A 13,733-nucleotide genomic window follows, 5' to 3' on the forward strand; every position below is an offset into this window, starting at 1 on the left:
TTAATGTTCAACTGCCAACGCTAGTAATTAATGCAGCCACAACACACACCACATGTAATTGTAGTAACACAATCTAAAGCCAAAACACACACAACACACACGTCTATTGGTAAATTAGCATAGAAATCCAATCAAAGCAGGTTACAGCTGCTGGATGCGTCTTTGTTTGAGCTGTAACTGGATTTCCAAAAGCACGACGTCGACTCCTCTCTGCACTTGCTTTTGTAAACAGCTCTGTTGTTATTCGTCAGCTTTGCCTCGACTCGCCACTCTTATTGAGTTTTACTCTTCTCTGGTGAATTGTTTTACAGTGAATATACCGCCGTTGATTCTGTTATTGATGGGAACGTCGGGGTGTCTGGCTTTTGTTAGTCTTGTATAGATCACTTGTGAAAGGCCAATATAAAATGATGCTTCACAATAAAAGCGCGGCAGCAATCTGGCATATTGATTTCTTCCATAACTACACCTTGTTGTTTGCAGGTTCACTCCGAGTTGGAAACATCACAGCCCACTGCAATTCAAGTGTGCTTGGTGTTCATAGTTGGCGTTATTTGTTTGGCGCTGTGTATCGTATTACCTGACTGAAATGACCACTGTGCCCCCAGATGTTTCATATTTTGAAAGTTCTCGGCTGTATATGCTAATTAATCTGCATCACTGATCTCTCTCTCTTCCGCTCTGTCTCTTCTTCCTTCGTGTCCCCTCCGTCTTTCCGGTCTCTCAGGCCCTCTCTCTGTCTTTGTCCCCCCAGGCCACGATGAATGCTCGGCCCCAGAGGATCCTGGACTCGGGATCCCTCACCCAGTCAGCGCCCGCCAGCCCCACCAGCAAGGGCACGCACATCCACCAGGCAGGGTGAGTGGGACCCAGGGCACCTCCTCGCACCCGTTTTACTTTCCCCCCGACTGCGCTCTCACCTCCACTCACCTCCTCTCTCCCTTCCCCCCCAGCGGTTCTCCCCCCATGCCCAGCGCCAGCAGCTCCAGTCTGACCAACGAGGTGCCCAAGCCCCCAGTCCGTGGGGGAGAGCAGCCGCCAGCGCGCCCCCCCCTACACCCCCACGCTGGGCGGCCAGGCGCCCCACTCCCACCAGTTCCCCCGGACGAGAAAGATGTTCGACAAGGGCCCCTCTGGCTCAGAACAGGTGTGGTACTGGCCCCCCCAACTGACTGACTGTAGTGCTTAAATAAGGCTTGTGTAATTTACTGGTCATATATTCTAATCAGTGGGAGTGTTGGTATGATTCTTTGCAGCAAATATGTGTTTGTATGTTTATCTTGACTGTATCTGTCTCGATATGTGTCTCTATTTTACCTGTCTCTGTCTATATGGGTCTCTCTTTTAGCTGTCTCTGTATGTGTGTCTCTATTTTAACTGTATCTGTCTCTATATGTGTCTCTTTATTTTAACTGTATCTGTCTCTATCTGTGTGTCTCTATTTTAACTGTCTCTGTCTCTATCTGTGTGTCTCTATTTTAACTGTCTCTGTCTCTATCTGTGTGTCTCTATTTTAACTGTCTCTGTCTCTATCTGTGTGTCTCTATTTTAACTGTCTCTGTCTCTATCTGTGTGTCTCTATTTTAACTGTCTCTGTCTCTATCTGTGTGTCTCTATTTTAACTGTCTCTGTCTCTATCTGTGTGTCTCTATTTTAACTGTCTCTGTCTCTATCTGTGTGTCTCTATTTTAACTGTCTCTGTCTCTATCTGTGTGTCTAAGGCGGGTGATGATGCTGACGACCCAGGAGGTCACAAGGCCTACATGAATGCCAACCTGTCAACGGGGCTCTGTGACTGGAGCGCTAAATACTTTGCACAGCCTGTTATGAAGGTATGCTGCCCCCCCTTCTCTCTTCCTCTCTCTCTGCTCCCTCTTTCACACACACACACCCTGTTCAAGGTAAGTCTTTAGAACATAACAACTGACCTTCCTTTGATGGTCAGAGGAAGCAGCTGAGTCATGTGCATAGCCATCTCCCACACACACCACACACAGACACATCACACACACACACACCAAACACAGACACACACACACACACCAAATACATCACACACAGACACACACACACACCAAATACATCACACACACACACCAAACACAGACACACACACACACCAAATACATCACACACAGACACACACACACACACACCAAATACATCACACACACACCAAACACAGACACACACACACACCAAATACATCACACACAGACACACACACACCAAATACATCACACACACACCAAACACACACACACACACACACACCAAACACAGGCACACACACACACCAAACACACACACACACCAAACACAGACACACACACACCAAATACATCACATACCCACCCACACAGACACACACCACCCACAGACACACACATATCCCACACACATCACACACCAAACACACATCACACACCACACACACATCACATAACACACACATCACATAACACACACATCACACACAGAGACACACACTCTCGCCTTGGAAGTGCAATTATGTGGGGCGGCTCCCCCCAGAACCACTTCATCCACACCTCCTTCATCTCTCCATCCACTCTGAAAGAGAAAAATAAACTGTCAGCTCCTCTTTCCAAGGTCGGCTGACTGCCAAACTGACTATGGTCAGGAAGAAGGGATCAAGATGTATAGATAAAAGGATGGAGATGGACTGCATGTAGGAGCAAAGGAGAAAGTGACTCATAAAAAAAAACCTAGAAACAGAAGGGAGACGGAACGAAAAGGAGACGAGGAATGATACTGGTCTAAGATAAGGCGAATTATGATGTTAGGGTGAGATGAGACTGAGGAGATGAGTGACACAAGGGTGAGACGAGACTGAGGAGATGAGGGACACAAGGGTGAGACGAGACGGAGGAGGAGCGATGAAGGAGCGATACTAAGCGCGGTGAGAATCAGGAAGTGAAGGATGGGTCAGCTATGCACTCTGCAGTAATACAGTGAGAATGCCTGCATTGTCCCCATAAGGGCCAGTCTAATGTCTCCACACAGGCTGTCCTGTGTGGAGTCAGGGCCTTATTACTGACGGGCACCCAGGGTAGCTGTCCTGGGGGTGTAACCTCAAACGTATTTATTTATTGCGTCCTGCCCCCGACCATAACATACTTAGTGGCCTTAGTTTACAAATGGCCCTGGAAAAATAGCACATGAACACCAGGGCTCAATGTTAAACTTTTTTGCCACTGGCTCCAGCGGGCCAAGTTTGAAACTTATTGGCCCCAAGACTATTTTTACTGTCCCCTCCAAAATGTTTCAGTCTCCCTCCAAAAGTTGTAATTTATCAGTGTTACTACAAAACCAAAGACTTAAAAGTCATGTTATTCTGTTAACATGTTTAATCATTTATTACATACGTCCTGGATATAAAAAAAATAAATAAATGCATTTTTTTTTTTTTTTAAGTATCACATTTAAAAACACATTACATTTTGTTTATAAAAAGGTAATGGTCAACAAAGCAATTTACTTTTAAAACACAAAATAACAGACCTTAAACATGACATGCTCTCTCTCTCCTGCTGACAAACATCTGTGCACAGCTCTATCTGGCTAAAGCTGTAAAACCTCTGGTCCTTCACTGCTAATATATGATAGTTTCCATATCATTTCTACAGACAGGCTGCTCCTCCAATCGGTTTTGATTCTCTTCGTGGCCCTGTATCCTCGCTCAATAAAAAATATAATACTTTCCGTCAGAAAACATTCAGCCTTAATCATCCACCTCCGTTATTAAATCGCAAAATAAAACCTTTCTAGAATTGTAAAATGGCATAGTCTAATCCTTAAAAATGTTTGAATGGCATAACATTGACTGTCAAAACACACCGCGGTGAAGAAACGTTTTCAACCATTATCTGACCGTCCCAAAAAATTATCAATAGACGTCGCTATAGCTACTTGCCTTTGATGCGACCACATCAGTGTGATACAAACTACCCAGGTCGACACCATTCTTCTGCTGAAGTTCAACAGCCCATGGGAATGAGACAAACAGCTGGTCCGTCTTAGTTACTTGATATGCCGTTGTTATAAGTCGTGCAATGACACGATGGGCATTTGCATTTAAATTCCTGACCAGCGCGGTCAAGGCCCCGGAAGATGGATTGTCAGCCAGCCGCTTAGCTGTCATGTAGACAACAAGGTGCTGTCTGCTATTAGCATGGCTGGTCAGGGATTGTTTTTGAAAGTTGTCGGTGCCTGCGTAAAAAGGCCCACTTTTGTCTGCTTTAGCCTGGAACGTAAGACAGACCACACAGTGCATTTGAGTTCCATCAGTCGACCCAGGTAAATAATTTTTTCCACTGAGGTAAAAAGTTGCGCTTCCGTATGAGCTCATAATTATCCTTTGCTGCCATCTTCACTTACAGTGTCTCCTGCCAGTTGTTAAAAATAATGTATTGAGATTAGAGAAATAACATTTGACAATCACTCGTCACAACTCAACTCAACTCTTGATTGGCCAATGGTGCGTGCCAAGAGCTGCAAAACAACTGCAGGATGTTGAGTTTATAACGCAAATTTTAACATAAAAAAAAAGTTTTTGCACTGGCTCGATGGGACAGTGAGTTGCTAGTTCAACTGTCCCGGCGTTTCTTTTTACTGGCCCTGGGCCATCGTTATTATCAAGCCCTGAACACATAAGCCATTAAAAGTGTGTTAAATAGAAGGATATTTGCTTTAAAACCGCAACATTTTCTCTCACGGCAAGATTTGTGGAATAGCAGAATAACCTAAGTCACTGCTGAGCAGTAAAGCAGCATTGTGGCTCCGTGGGAAATGATTGGCGCCTCACAAAAATACTGGTAGTCCTCACCTAGGGGCTGAATATTTTGGGTTCCCCGACATTAAGAAGTTGTAAAACACCTAGCTGACACACAGTGTTATGACAGCCTCTTTCTACACACACACACACACACACACACACACACTCATCATGCCTGACTGAGGCAGAAAAGGCTTTGGGTTCCTCATAATGCAGCCACTGACTTCAACGCTGTTAGAAACCAGCCCTCTATTAGAAACCAGCCATCTGTTAGAAATCAGCCGTTTGTACTGTGGTGAAATAATGATCCTGTACCCGGTCGTCAAGGGAGAGTAATTCAATAATTTATTGCTGGTTGTCTATTGTTCATGATGTTACAGACTCGATCTTACTCTGTATTACAAACTCCATCTTTATAGACATTGCAGTCCAGAATCCACAACACAGTACTGTAAGCCCATTGGTTGATGACTTTTGTCCTTTGACTAAACGCGACTTCCTGTGTACGGATGAGCAGATCTTCTGTGGTAATCTAAACATAACAAGCATGCATTCATACACTTCTACAATGCCTACACGCCGTTTCCTCGCATCCTTTACTACTTCCCCCTCCCTCTCATCCCTCTCATCCCTCCTCTCCTTCACCACATCCCCCTCCCTCTCATCCCTCCTCCCCTTCACCACATCCCCCTCCCACTCATCCCTCTCATCCCTCCTCCCCTTCACCACATCCCCCTCCCTCTCATCCCTCTCATCCCTCCTCCCCTTCACCACATCCCCCTCCCTCTCATCCCTCTCATCCCTCCTCCCCTTCACCACATCTCCCTCCCTCTCATCCCTCCTCCACTTCACCACATCCCCCTCCCTCTCATCCCTCCTCCCCTTCACCACATCCCCCTTCCTCTCATCCCTCCTCCCCTTCACCACATCCCCCTCCCTCTCATCCCTCCTCCACTTCACCACATCCCCCTCCCTCTCATCCCTCCTCCCCTTCACCACATCCCCCTCCCTCTCATCCCTCTAATCCCTCCTCCCCTTCACCACATCCCCCTCCCTCTCATCCCTCCTCCCCTTCACCACATCCCCCTCCCTCTCATCCCTCCTCCCCTTCACCACATCCCCCTCCCTCTCATCCCTCTCATCCCTCCTCCCCTTCACCACATCTCCCTCCCTCTCATCCCTCCTCCACTTCACCACATCCCCCTCCCTCTCATCCCTCTCATCCCTCCTCCCCTTTACCACATCCCCCTCCCTCTCATCCCTCTCATCCCTCCTCCCCTTCACCACATCCCCCTCCCTCTCATCCCTCTCATCCCTCCTCCCCTTCACCACATCCCCCTCCCTCTCATCCCTCTCATCCCTCCTCCCCTTCACCACATCCCCCTCCCTCTCATCCCTCTCATCCCTCCTCCCCTTCACCACATCCCCCTCCCTCTCATCCCTCTCATCCCTCCTCCCCTTCACCACATCCCCCTCCCTCTCATCCCTCCTCCCCTTCACCACATCTCCCTCCCCGTTGCCTTCCTCCCCCCAACCCCCATCCCTGTGTGATGTCAGCGCTCGCAGGTGATCAACCGACCGCATGCATCCACACGTTCCTAACAGCAGTTTGTCCCAAACGCCGCTCCGCTCCCTTCCACAGAGCCCCGCGGGCCCCGGTCTGACACAGGGCGCCGAGTGGGGGGGGCAGGGTATTATTTTGGACTTGGGTAGTATTTCTCCATCACAGCTCATTACTGTCACCCTCTGAACATCGCTGGCCCTGTCCATACTCCTAATGGGTGCTACTATACACACCCACGCTAGAAATCACCGGTTTTCCAAAAAAAAAAGAATAGAATAGAAAATAATGATCAGAATAATTGAAGCCGCAGGGGCCGTCCAACCGGTATTTCTCACGTACCGTTGAATGTTGGCAGTATTACTGGGATTTGGCAACTCTAATGATAGGGGAATACCGAGAGGAGAGAGATGGGGTATGGAAGTGCATCAGTAGCTCCCTGTCATAGCTCCGTAATCACTGTCGACTCTGACCTATTTCTGCCCTACACAATCAAAATAATTAAACCACTATTAAACCACTCTCTCCTTCCTCTTGCTTTCTTTCTCCCCTTCTTCTCTTTTTCCTTCCTCTCTTCCTCTTCTCCCTGGTCCTCCCTGTGTCTAGATTCCAGAGGAGCATGATGTGGAGAGTCAGGTGAGGAAGGAGAGGGAGTGGAGGTTCCTGAGGAACACCCGGGTACGAAGGCAGAGCCAACTCATCACACAAAGAGGTGAGACACGCCCCTACAATGATTTCTAGCTACTTTTACGTGGTTCCTTTTTTTTTTTTTTTTTTTTTTTTTTTTAAAGGAACACATTACAAATGATAGAAAAACATCAAAATAAATGCATATAAAAAGAAGTATTTACTGTGTGTCTTCAAACAACATAATTTTGACTTGTTGGAATCGCTGCTGATTGGGTTTCAATTGGGATTTGGGTGGAGGAGCCCTACTTTCTCATTTCCAGTTGTATCTAAAATGTTCAACTACTGCCCAGTGAATGTACAGGAGATCAGCTCCCCCTATGTGTCATGTCCACCATTTGTACAGTTCCAGCTGGCAACTGCCTTGTTCACCCATGCCTATACTCTATATTAATACGGAATAATTTAGAATGACATTATTTGTATTATTTATGTAACCTTTATTTAAGCCTCATTGAGATGAAAAATCTCTTTTCCAAGAGGGCCCTGGCCAAATATAGTAGCACAGAGAAATGACACAATAACAACATAAAAACACATATTACCACAGTTCCCAATAATACATAAATTGTGGAAGGTATAGGTTATGTTGAGGGTTGAAACATGTACATCTCATTATCCATCTTAAATGTTATTATAGATTTAAAATAATTTAATGCCAGTAGATTCATTATAAAATCTCTTGTTGTTCATTCCAGGTTGTGGAAGCAGGCAATGTTTATTATACAATAGATGAACAACATATAAATAGGTTGAATGGAAAATGTCTTTTTTTTCTGTGAATGCTGGCATTGTGACGACTGTGATAGGATTGTGTAGACTTTGACCAGCCCGTGTTCCAAATAAGGCAGTTGAAATTACGACTAAAGGGAGAAAGGATCAATGGGGAACACCCCCCCCAACCCCCACCCCCAACGCAAGGCATAGTACTCTCTCCTCCCTCTGTCACACACACACACATTAAAGACCCCAGGCTGCAGTGCAGCTCCCAACGCCCCCCCTGTGAAGTCAGCTTGCTCAAACAGAATGGCTAACACACCCACGTCACTGTAGACACACACACACACACACACAATTCCATTGGCGTCAGAGCTGAGGCACATGCACGCACATATCTCCCTCTCCCCTTTTAATCATCCCTCTCTACCAGCCTGTGGAGTTGAGAGGCTGAACAAGCAGGGCTGCCCTCATTCAGTCTCCTGCCTCTGGGGAGATGGACAGACAGTGGAGAGAGAGGACCGGAAGGTAGAGACTGAGGCAAAAGAGGCAGAGATGAGGTGTGAGAAATTGAAAGGATAGGAAGTAAGAGTGAGAAAGGGCTGGAGGTTGTGGGGATGCGAGAAAAGGAGAGTGAATATAGAGGAGTTGGGAAATCATTGTAAAAGGAGAGTGGATATAGAGGAGTTGGGAAATCATTGTAAAAGGAGAGTGGATATAGAGGAGTTGGGAAATCATTGTAAAAGGAGAGTGGATATAGAGGAGTTGGGAAATCATTGTAAAAGGAGAGTGAATATAGAGGAGTTGGGAAATCATCGTAAAAGGAGAGTGGATATAGAGGAGTTGGGAAATCATTGTAAAAGGAGAGTGAATATAGAGGAGTTGGGAAATCATCGTAAAAGGAGAGTGGATATAGAGGAGTTGGGAAATCATCGTAAAAGGAGAGTGGATATAGAGGAGTTGGGAAATCATTGTAAAAGGAGAGTGAATATAGAGGAGTTGGGAAATCATTGTAAAAGGAGAGTGGATATAGAGGAGTTGGGAAATCATTGTAAAAGGAGAGTGAATATAGAGGAGTTGGGAAATCATTGTAAAAGGAGAGTGGATATAGAGGAGTTGGGAAATCATCGTAAAAGGAGAGTGGATATAGAGGAGTTGGGATATCATTGTAAAAGGAGAGTGGATATAGAGGAGTTGGGAAATCATTGTAAAAGGAGAGTGGATATAGAGGAGTTGGGAAATCATTGTAAAAGGAGAGTGGATATAGAGGAGTTGGGAAATCATCGTAAAAGGAGAGTGGATATAGAGGAGTTGGGAAATCATTGTAAAAGGAGAGTGAATATAGAGGAGTTGGGAAATCATTGTAAAAGGAGAGTGGATATAGAGGAGTTGGGAAATCATCGTAAAAGGAGAATGGATATAGAGGAGTTGGGAAATCATTGTAAAAGGAGAGTGGATATAGAGGAGTTGGGAAATCATCGTAAAAGGATAGTGGATATAGAGGAGTTGGGATATCATTGTAAAAGGAGAGTGGATATAGAGGAGTTGGGAAATCATTGTAAAAGGAGAGTGGATATAGAGGAGTTGGGATGTCATTGTAAAAGGAGAATGGAAATAGAGGAGTTGGGAAATCATCGTAAAAGGAGAGTGAAAATAGAGGAGTTGGGGAAATCATTGTAAAGCCTTTTAAAAATGGATTAAACTCAGTTTTTTCTCTGTGTGTGTGTAATGAAATAAGTGATGACTTTGCTGAAAGCAACAATACATTTTACAAGGTTTCCCATTTGCAGTATTGAATTTTGTGGCATAGAAAACAACATTGACATGCCCCGCTTCTAATTAAGAACTTTTCAGCTTGCCATCACAAAGTGCAGCAGCCAAGGCCTCTACAATGAAAGCATTTTTATTGTCATGACTTCTAATTATTACTTTTCTCTGAAAATTCCTTACCGTACACCTTGAAAAACAGCGATAGCCCAAGGACATTCTTTGACGATGTGACACGAGGCAACAGTTGTCATAGCAACGTAGCAATGATATTAAATAACATGTTTTGTCCTGTCATTGAACTATTTGACAATGTACTGTACCACACTGACCTATATTCTGCTGTACTATATGGGCCTACACTCTACTGTCCTATACTGTCCTGTACTTTACTGTCCTTTACTCTACTTTACTTTACTGTCCTGTACTCTACTGTCCTATACCCTAATGTCCTATACTGACCTGTAGTCTACTGTCCTATACTGTCCTGTACCCTAATGTCCTGTACTGACCTGTAGTCTACTGTCATGTACCCTAATGTCATAAACTGACCTGTAGTCTACTGTCCTATACTGTCCTGTACTCTACTGTCCTGTACCCTAATGTCCTGTACTGACCTGTAGTCTACTGTCCTGTACTCTACTGTCCTGTACCCTAATGTCCTATACTGTCCTGTACCCTAATGTCCTATACTGTCCTGTAGTCTACTGTCCTGTACCCTAATGTCCTAAACTGACCTGTAGTCTACTGTCCTGTACTGTCCTGTACCCTAATGTCCTAAACTGACCTGTAGTCTACTGTCCTATACTGTCCTGTACTCTACTGTCCTGTACCCTAATGTCCTATACTGTCCTGTACCCTAATGTCCTATACTGTCCTGTAGTCTACTGTCCTGTACCCTAATGTCCTAAACTGACCTGTAGTCTACTGTCCTGTACTGTCCTGTACCCTAATGTCCTAAACTGACCTGTAGTCTACTGTCCTATACTGTCCTGTACCCTAATGTCCTGTACTGTCCTGTACTCTACTGTCCTGTACCCTAATGTCCTAAACTGACCTGTAGTCTACTGTCCTGTACTCTACTGTCCTGTACCCTAATGTCCTAAACTGACCTGTAGTCTACTGTCCTGTACTGTCCTGTACTCTACTGTCCTGTACCCTAATGTCCTGTACTCTACTGTCCTATACTGACCTGTAGTCTACTATACTACTGTGACCTGTCCTCTATTTTCTTGTCCACTGTTGTCTTGTACTCTATTGTACTAATTGCAGTAGCTAAAGCCACCAAATACAATAACCCTCCCACACTGACATCCATCCATGTGACTAGTAGTGCTCTGTGGCAACTCTCCCCTGCAGGCGTGACTCGTCTAGACGACCAGATCTTCATCAACCGCAACCCTGGAGTTCCCTCCGTGGTCAAGTTCCACCCCTTCAACCCCTGCATCGCAGTGGCTGACAAAGACAGCATCTGGTGAGGCTACAGGAGGTGCAAAACACCTCTTTTGAAATAACCAGTACACTGGATTAGTTACGACACTGGGTTAGTTACGACACTGGATTAGTTACGACACTGGGTTAGTTACGACACTGGGTTAGTTACGACACTGGGTTAGTTACGACACTGGGTTAGTTACGACACTGGGTTAGTTACGACACTGGGTTAGTTACGACACTGGGTTAGTTACGACACTGGGTTAGTTACGACACTGGGTTAGTTACGACACTGGGTTAGTTACGACACTGGGTTAGTTACGACACTGGGTTAGTTACGACACTGGGTTAGTTACGACACTGGGTTAGTTACGACACTGGGTTCGTTACGACACTGGGTTCGTTACGACACTGGGTTCGTTACTACACTGGGTTCGTTACTACACTAGAATAGCTACAACACTGGAATGGCTACTACACTAGAATTGTTACGACACTTGAATAGTTACTACACTAGAATAGCTTCTACACTAGAATGGCTACGACACTGGAATGGCTACTACACTAGAATTGTTACAACACTGGAATAGTTACTACACTAGAATAGCTTCTACACTAGAATAGCTTCTACACTAGAATAGCTTCTACACTAGAATAGCTTCTACACTAGAATAGCTTCTACACTGGAATAGCGAGGACACTGGAATAGCGACGACACTGGAATAGCGACGACACTGGAATAGCGACGACACTGGAATAGCGACGACACTGGAATAGCTACTACACTGGAATAGCTACTACACCGCTGCTGATTGGGTTCATTTCTGTGTTTTTTTTTCTGTGGTTGAAAGCTGGCAAAACACATTGAATGGGTACGTGGGGATCTGGTGTGGTGTCAGGGGGTATACACCACAGGGTTTGACCCTAAGATCTGGAACCGACTCTGAGTGTGTCTGTGTCTTTTGTAGTTTCTGGGACTGGGAGAAGGGCGAGAGGTTGGACTACTTCTACAACGGCAACCCTCGATACACCCGCGTCACGGCAATGGAGTACCTCAACGGACATGACTGCTCCTTACTGCTTACCGCCACAGGTTAGGACCACTCCACCGATGCGCACACACACTCCGGATTGCCTCAGCAACATACATGCACTCTGTTACCATGCACACACAGGAAAATCACTTCAGCACCCACCCGACAATGTCAGCCCAGTCCGTGTGCAGAAACCAAATACACATTAATTGCCTCAACTCAAGGTCATGATCATCTGGAGTTGAATGAATGAGTTCTCCTTCCTTCTGGACCTTGAAGTGTTAATAAGCCTTAAATGCCTGACTCACATCCCCAGACAGGAACGCACAGATACTCATGCATATTCATCATCGTCATGTTTATTCACACAAAGGAACAATTACCCCAATTAATCTCCATCAAAATGCACTGACACACCCCATTGCGAAAAATTCTGGGGCTTTCTGTGCAAGAAAATATCTGTATCAAAAATGTTGGAGGGATCTGTATGAAAATGTTGGAGGGCCTCGTTTTTAATCGGCATCCTGTTCGCTTTATTTCTCCTGTGAAATATAATAAGCTCAGCGCTACATTAAAACGCTTTGCAGCTTCTTAGTCATGCTCTGTAAAGTGATTTTGTGAAATTGTAAAGCGTTGTTCTAATATCAGTTGTCAGATTTCGTTACATATCTAGGTTTCTTGTAACCAGTGTATTTTTCCATCTGTAGTATTGTGGATGTCACAGCTTATAGTTTCAGATACTAAAATGATTGTCCAAACACGTGCGGACAACCAGCCTTAGTGTCTCCCTACCTGATTGTTTGATCATGATATGAAAACGTCATGACTGGTTGTGTCTGTGCCACGCTACAAGATAGTGATGTTTATGGTAAAAAGGCCTGGGCATGCAGAGATCGTAGGCTATTAAATGAATAGGGTTTATAAGGCTATGTCATCTTCTATGACAGAACTATCTATGTTCTAGTTATATAATCGCACTAACAAAAATAACCTGGCGCCCATGTCATTAGTCATTATGTCCTGGTCTCCCAACTCTTTTGTCCCTTTTTGTAGCAAAATACTTTCCATGGGTTCAATTCTATCTTCCATGCTTTGGAACCCAGCCTTGATCGTTCCCTTGTGCAATTTTCCTGCAATCAGTTCAGGGAAAATAAAGAACCACAACCCTGTGACCGCTACCTTGAACTTCGTTTCAGTTTGCGGTTCCTTTGTGGAACGGGCGATGGAGATCATGGTATTAAATGTGAGCGTGTAGAATTGAAAGAGGTGGGTGGACCACTAGAAGGAGAAACACAATTACATAGTGTTACATAGCTCTGATGATTTTTCGAGGTCAGGTTAAAGACTTGCATGGCACTGTTAAAACGTTGCCATGCCTACCTAAGACCTTGTCCTCTATCTGTTGTTCAGAGAGGTGCCTCTCAAAGAGTGGATTTCACCTGACACAGTGCTGCGGTAAGGTTTTGGTCATAAGTTGTGCGGTACAAATGGAATGGGTTGCCATTTTGTATACATTGACAGACTGCTCCTGTCGTGTTCTGTCAGCCCTCTGCCTGTAGATAATTAGTGTTCTAATCACTTAAAAGACATTAGTTATGAAAACCTGTGGCTCATTTGCATATATACTGTACACTGGGTCTATTCGCAGGCATTAATGTATGTATATTAAAGGCTGGAACAAGCCACCAAGAGGTCCCCTGCACTGTCTAGACTCTCATTATTTACTATTGTTGTCACA

At 45.0% G+C, this 13,733-nt stretch overlaps 1 protein-coding gene across 1 annotated transcript in view; it reads left to right on the top strand.

Moving 5' to 3' along the window:
* rptor (regulatory associated protein of MTOR, complex 1) overlaps positions 1-13,733 on the top strand; it is a 151,395-nt gene that overhangs the window by 117,392 nt on the left and 20,270 nt on the right. Inside the window, 7 exon segments of the mRNA XM_029121917.2 lie at positions 755-858; positions 954-1,073; positions 1,075-1,147; positions 1,722-1,832; positions 6,963-7,068; positions 10,887-11,001; positions 11,930-12,054. Coding sequence (XP_028977750.2) covers positions 755-858; positions 954-1,073; positions 1,075-1,147; positions 1,722-1,832; positions 6,963-7,068; positions 10,887-11,001; positions 11,930-12,054 — 754 coding nt within the window.

The sequence above is a fragment of the Esox lucius genome, chromosome 9 (genome assembly GCF_011004845.1).
Source record: "Esox lucius isolate fEsoLuc1 chromosome 9, fEsoLuc1.pri, whole genome shotgun sequence".
NCBI lineage: Eukaryota > Metazoa > Chordata > Actinopteri > Esociformes > Esocidae > Esox > Esox lucius.